We start from the raw sequence: 7,291 nt of genomic DNA on the forward strand, positions 1-7,291 counted from the left end.
CAAGAGTTTGATCTACCAAGAATAACTGAAGAAGAAGTCTTCCGAAAGCTCCGAACACTTCCGGCAAGAAAATCCACTGGAGGACTGATAACAAATAGAATCCTGAAAGAAACTGCGCCCGTGATCACGCAGTCCTTGTGTCAGCTTCTCAACCTCAGTCTACGTCTCGGACAACTACCAGTAGACTGGAAAAGCGCCACTGTTATCCCGATATTCAAGAATAATGGACAACCGGCAGTACCCACCAGCTATAGGCCAATCTCCCTCCTTCCGGCCATTGCCAAGCTCCTAGATCCGATCGTCGCGGACCACCTGACGAGGTACCTATCCACTAGTATCCAGACATGACATAATCTCTGCCCACCAGTACGGTTTCGTCCGCCGGAGGTCAACACTGGATCAGCTCGTCATGCTGACATCTAGGATAGCCAAGGCGATGGACAAGCGCAGCACCTACCACACCCTGTTCCTGGACTTCGCTAAGGCGTTCGACAAAGTGCCGCATCCAGTCCTCCTCTATCATCTGGGCACGTTTGCAACCCAGAACGCACTTTAGTGGTTCTCCAGTTACCTTGATGACCGGCAATTCACGGTCAAAGTCACTTCCTCCGTATCCACAACCCGCCCTATAGCCGCTGGCGTACCACAAGGATCCCATCTCGGCCCAATCCTGTTCCTTCTGTACATCAACTCTCTCCCGCAGACCATCCCAGATGAGGACCACTGTCAGGTTTTTCTCTTTGCCGATGACACGACCATTGGAACGGAAGTCGCAGCACCTTGTGCAATTGCTAATTTTGCTCCTGAATTGTCCTCCCTTTTGCTTTGCTACCGTCCTCCTCCTCCTTCCTCCACCCTTTTTCTTAATTAACCTCATTATCCCATTCGCTTCCATGTAATTGGGCTTGTAGCCCGTGTGTACTTGCGAATTCAAATAAAAACATGCATACATACCTACCATTCCCTCTTCCCAGCATCATAGTCACCCACTCCAAGTTGCCACGGATGCTGCCCTGAAATGGGCCGACTCGGCAGGTGGACGCTTTAACCCCACGAAGTCTTTCCAAATGACGTTCTCCCCACGTACCAACGGTCCGGACCCTCCAAATATCGGGCACCTCCGAATGAACCAGGAAGAAGTGCGCACGGTCGACACGCACCGACATCTTGGCGTGCAAATTGATAGCCACCTCAACTTCCAGTGCCACATCGAAACAATCACCACCAAATGTCGCCAACGCGTGGTACTACTTGCCCACATGTCGAGCCGCCTAACGCCGGAAGTTACAAACCGGCTTTATACTGGTTATGTCCGACCCACCATTGAATACGCCTCGCCACTGTGGCAGTTCCAACTGTCCGCATCCCAAGTGGCGGTCCTTGAGCGTCTGCAGGCCAGATTGGCACGAGTCGTCTTGAGACAGCACGGTGTGTTTCTCTCCGCTACTGAACCGAAGGCATCTCTGTTCGCGCACCTCCAATGGCCCAGTGTGGCATGGCGGCGATACATCCAGTGCCTCTGGGAGCTCCATCACCTGGTCCACCACCAGGCAGACCACTGCCCTTATGGAGCTGGGCTATAGTCTCTCCACCAGCGCGCGGGGCACTCTCTAACTTGTCCCGCCTGCCAGGGCGAACACCTACTCGCGTGCCACTTTCCTCTTTGTTACCGCAGCCACCTGGAATTCTCTCCCCACTGACATTAGAACCACCCAAAATAGTCATTGCTTTGTGTCTCGTGTCCGTACCATCTTTGCCAACACCCGCTTTGAACCCGCTGGTTTCATTCCTTCCAGAGTTGCTGTAACATAGTAACAAATGGTATGGCTGATTTCCACAGTATCTATAATGTTATAATTTTGCAGATATATTCCCAGTAAGCCATGAAACGGAGACCCCTCGACTTAGGCCTCGGCCTTTGGGGAATCCATAAATAAATAAATAAATAAAGAGAGAGAGGGGAGGGAGGGGGGGGGAGAGAGGGAGAGAGGGAGAGATAGAGAGAGAGAGAGATAGATAGAGAGAGAGAGAGAGAGAGAGAGAGAGAGAGAGAGAGAGAGAGAGAGAGAGAGAGAGAGAGGAGAGAGAGAGAGAGAGAGAGAGAGAGAGAGAGAGAGAGAGAAGAGAGAGAGAGAGAGAGAGAGAGAGAGAGAGAGAGAGAGAAGAGAGAGAGAGAGAGAGAGAGAGAGAGAGAGAGAGAGAGAGAGAGAGAGAGAGAGAGAGAGGAGGGAGGGAGGGAGAGGAGAGAGAGAGAGAGAGAGAGAGAGGAGAGGGGGGAGGGAGGGAGGGAGAGAGAGAGAGAGAGTAAGTTACATTTATAAAGACAGGTAAGTCTAACAAATGAGGACTGAGACCTCTACACAGGGTTTTTACGCCTGAAAGCAGGTGCATGATTTAACAAGCAGGTTGTCAGTCTAATTTTATGCGCAGATGGAGAAAAAGCGCAGAATTTTTTGTAATGAGATGAAAAGCAGAAATAATAAGAAAAGATGAAATGAAAGCCTGCTCACAACCCCGAGAGAGAGAGAAGAGAGAGAGAGAGAGAGAGAGAGAGAGAGAGAGAGAGAGAGAGAGAGAGAGAGAGAGAGAGAGAGAGAGAGAGAGAGAGAGAGAGAGAGAGAGAGAGAGAGAGAGAGAGAGAGAGAGAGAGAGAGAGAGGGAGAGGGGAGGGAGGGAGAGAGAGAGAGGAGAGAGAGGGGGGAGAGAGAGAGAGAGAGAGAGAGAGAGAGAGAGAGAGAGAGAGAGAGAGAGAGAGAGAGAGAGAGAGAGAGAGAGAGAGAGAGAGAGAGAGAGAGAGAGAGAGAGAGAGAGAGAGAGAGAGAGAGAGAGAGAGAGAGAGAGAGAGAGAGAGAGAGAGAGAGAGAGAGAGAGAGAGAGAGAGAGAGAGAGAGAGAGAGAGAGAGAGAGAGAGAGAGAGAGAGAGAGAGAATGAAAGGACAGGCAGACAGACAGACACACAGAGAGACACAGAGAGAGGCACAGAGAAACAAAGACACAGAGACACAGAGATATTGAGACACAGAGAGCGAGAGAATCGTTTCCAGAGTGATAGGGAAAGAGCAGTACAGAGTTTACAGTTCACACCACTTCCCATGTGCTTGTACCCGCACATGTAGATGCACTAAGCCCCGCCCCTCTTTTACTCAAAGGCTCGAAGAGACTTGTGGTTTGAATCCTGAAAATGAGTTTCGTGTACATGTAGGTACAAATGGCTGCTGTGTTTGAACGTGCAAGTAAGTTCTTACGAAGGTCCGGTATATTCATTAATTATTTCATTTGGACTGCTTTCGTGGTGAATTTGAAACGGCTCTGTATCTAAACATAATAATTATTTTTATGATTGCACTGTACAGTGGTCAAGACACAGGCGCCGTGATCGTGAACGAACTGATGATGGTGGTGGCGAGAAGGGGCCCGGGAGAGCGCCACCTCAAGCTCTGTGCAAGCGTGCCGGAAGCCTGATTATTGTCTTTTCGGTGAGGCAGGCTTTTCGGTGAAATGTCGTACAGTGAATCGCTGTTCGAGGTAGAGTCGTTCGGTGAACTGTCGTTCTGTAAACTGGTTTTCGGCAATCCGTCGTAGACCCTACTGTACCGAGTCTGTGATGTGATAGATCTCTCCATGCCGGATGTTGCCTCCCGGGATCTCGCGCTATTACTAGTAAAACTAAAAATCATGTCAGAAGTAAAAGGTAGTTTGCGTGCGAGCGACAAGGGTTTTGCTGCTTGTCGTGTTCCAGAGAACGAGGCGGCACGCCAGCCGGCCCCGCTACTACTGTACCACACTCCATCTCTACTGGAGTACTGCCCGGATGGGCTTTGTCGCTGGGCTTTGAACACGCTAGCTTAGTAGCTAGACCAACGTGCTCGGGCCCCTGGCGAGCTCTTCCTTCCGTCAACGCTGCCGTACGCTGACCCTAGCCTAGTGAGTAGTGTAGCGCAGCACGATGGCGTTTTTCAGTAGGAAGCAGCGGACAGCGACGCCGTCGACTCCGACCGGTAGCGCAGCGACGGCGTCTCCGAAAGCAGCAGCAGCAGCTGTTCCGCCATCGCCAGCATCATCAATAGGTGGGCATATGTGGCGCATGGACACTCTGGAACGCATACGGATTCGGAAAGCTGCGCCGGACGAATCGCCAACTAGCTCTGCGCCAACGCAGACAGCTTCAGGGAACGGCGCAAGTGCAGAGGCGGCGCCAGCAACAATAGCGAAAACAACGCCAACAGCAGCAGCAGCAACGAGGCGAGCTCCGGTCAGCAGCGGAGATGAAGGTGAGCTTGCGAGCATGCGACTTGGTTGGATGCTGTCGAATATTGATTTCTGTTTCGTATCGTGCACCCCTGGCAGCTCTCGCCAACAGGTTGTCAAGTCAGGTTTCGGCTTGATTTGATCAGACTGTTTTCGTCCTATTTTGCGTTTAGTATAATTGCTCTTTGTCAAGAACTCATTTGCTGGAATACGGGCATCGGCATTTGTTACGACTCCCCCGTTTGGATTTGTATTATAATTATTATGAGTATGGCCCGTCATTGGGCCGTCAAAGATAAAGATACGCACGCATCGACCCTTTACACATGATTGCTGAGTATTGGCATTATGGAATAATGGGTACCTGTCGATCGTCAATTATGCAGGTGTGACTGCTTGGCTGTGGAACGATCGAGGAACGACATCGAGTGCTTGTCAGGTTTTCTTGTGCATACTGCGTTGTTCATAAAAATTAATGTTTCCATCCAGCTGCGTATCATCGCTATGCGCACCTCCGGCATTGATCACCGGTCCCTTTATAGATAATTGTTCGAAAGCACGCAGAGAATAAAATAATGGTTTGGGCACAGCGTGGTGCTGTCGTGCGGGCGTTCTGGAACCATACTCTGTAGCGCTTCGCCACTCTTCACTTACGAACGCAAACGTAGCGTCCGCGATTTCAAGCGTAGCGCGTGGGTTTGCTTGTGCTCTGCGGAGTACAGTACTCGATTTACTGCTCTTCGCCTCGTACCAGCATTGGCAGCAACGCTGCGTTTTGTCCTATTCAGGCTAGTTTTGATTCCTTGACTCTTTTGAGGTGGACGTGAAGCGTCCGGAAACATTTGGTCATTATGGATGTGTTGTCGACTTCCAGGTGGAAATTTAGCTTTCCATGATCTCTTCCGGTGGGCGCTGTACGTGCCCTTTGCGAGATTAGCACTCTGTGATATTGTTACTCTGTGATAATGTTACTCTCTGAGTTAGTCCTTGCCAAATATCTACATCGTAATCAATAATCATTATCAATGAGCGCTTGGCAAAATAATTCAAGCAGCTGCTAATCCAGAGTCGTAGAGGTGAAACAACTGTCCGCATTCTTCATGAAATTATTTCTCTCAGTTTGGCAGTACATGTGGTAAGTTACTTTCCTCACTGTTTGGAGTTACAGACGTGAAATTAATATACCGTACCAGAATGGGCATACGAACAATACAGTACTGGCGAGCGCCGAAGAGCAAACAGGCTAGAATCCGACCAAGCACAGCATACCACTTTATACGCGATGCCTACACTGCGCATAGACTGCTGTACGTAGCGATAAGACTGGCCTAGGCTTGGAGCCTGACCCCCAGTTCTTCGGCGCCCAACAGTTCTGTACAACCAGACCTCGCTTATCCGGTCCTCTTTTATCCGGATCCCTCGCCATCTGGAAGAAAATCGTTGGTTACCGATTTACAGCATACGGCATGCATACATACAGCATGTGTGTTCGATTATCCGGTTCCCTCGCCTATCCGGATAATTCTGTGGAAAACGGATGTGTGCGGTTAAGCGAGGTCTGACTGTACACTCACATATCTTAGTTATCCGGACACCGGAGTCACAAACACGTAGGTCTCCCGAGCCAACTTAGGGCGAAGTCGGGTGGAAATATTACTACTCGTTTTGTCACGGTTTTTTTTGGGAACAAGTGTCGTCACAAAGCCGTATCTCTGGCTGCCCGCATCAAGATGCATGTGGTTCAGAGTTATGGGGCAACAGTATCTGTGCACAAGGTGTATGGAGCAAGCACATATCATGGGATCGAGACGGTATACATCATATGCATGCATGAAGAGCTTGAGAACAAAACGCTGTACGTGCCGAATCTTCAAAATCGAGATTTTTGACCCACCTGAAAGATCACATCGAGCTGAATTTGATGGCTAGGTCATTTTTGGCAAAAACACAGTATATCCTACAGAACACCCCATTCAAACAGTCGCTTTCAGAGCAAAACGCTGTATATCCGGCTAATTCAGGTTGGAGATTTGGTTCCGTGTTCACTGGGGAAAGTGCAGAGTTGGATTCCTTGGATTCTGACCACGGCATGTGTGTAATCAAACGGCGTGTGCATCGTCATCGGGAAATCTAGAATGCACGAAACATTCCATTGGATCAACCCGGGATATGCATGACAAATTGTTTTAAGTTTTATTGCACATTGTCTCCACCGTTCTACATTGCATGAATAAAGTACTAGTATACACAAATGTCGATTCAGCTTGTCTTATTGATTGCGGTTATCAAATTGTAAATGTTGGTTGAATCTGTAAGTGCACGTGTGCGTATATGCATGTTTTCTGTGCAAATGTGTCTGTTGTGTTATGTACGAATGTGTCTGTTGTTTTGTGTACGAATGTGTCTGTTGTTTTGTGTGCAAATGTGTCTGTTGTTTTGTGTGCAAATGTGTCTGTTGTTTTGTGTGCAAAAGTGTCTGTTGTTTTGTGTGCAAATGTGTCTGTTGTTTTGTGTACACACATGTGGCGTTATCAATTCTCTCTCTCTCTCTCTCTCTCTCTCTCTCTCTCTCTCTCTCTCTCTCTCTCTCTCTCTCTCTCTCTCTCTCTCTCTCTCTCTCTCTCTCTCTCTCTCTCTCTCTCTCTCTCTCTCTCTCTCTCTCTCTCTCTCTCTCTCCCTCTCCCCACCACACAGTGACAGTGACAGTAACGGCAGCGGGGCAGACGGCTGACACGGAGATGCCACGCACCCCCACCGCAGCACCGCTATCCTCGCCGCTGGCGATCGACGGCAGCCCGAAGGTACGTCCGCGCCGCCTCGGATTCGCCCAGGGCCCGCTCAGAGCCAACCACGACATCGGCAGCTCGCCATCAAAGCCACTGAACGCATCTCAGGCAGCCACCAGTAGTAGTAGCGGCAGTGGCAGTGGTGGTGGTACTGGTAATGCCGCGGTTAGTGTCAGCGTCACAGCGCCCGTTGCAAGCAGTGCAGCCGACTCGTCGCCGTCGCCCATTGCACGCGACATGGCAGGCGGCGCACGGCC

The 7,291-nt window shown here is 50.0% G+C and overlaps 1 protein-coding gene across 1 annotated transcript in view; it reads left to right on the top strand.

Annotated features, from left to right (window-relative positions):
* The first annotated feature begins 3,734 nt into the window (after nucleotides 1-3,734).
* Nucleotides 3,735-7,291, top strand: part of LOC135812073 (uncharacterized) — a 33,540-nt gene continuing 29,983 nt past the window's right edge. Inside the window, exons 1-2 of the mRNA XM_065325402.1 lie at nucleotides 3,735-4,271; nucleotides 6,943-7,291. The exon at nucleotides 6,943-7,291 is cut by the window's right edge and continues 53 nt beyond it. Coding sequence (XP_065181474.1) covers nucleotides 3,947-4,271; nucleotides 6,943-7,291 — 674 coding nt within the window. The 5' untranslated portion in view covers nucleotides 3,735-3,946. The remainder of the gene's footprint in view (nucleotides 4,272-6,942) is intronic.

Source organism: Sycon ciliatum, chromosome 3 (genome assembly GCF_964019385.1).
Source record: "Sycon ciliatum chromosome 3, ocSycCili1.1, whole genome shotgun sequence".
Lineage (NCBI taxonomy): Eukaryota > Metazoa > Porifera > Calcarea > Leucosolenida > Sycettidae > Sycon > Sycon ciliatum.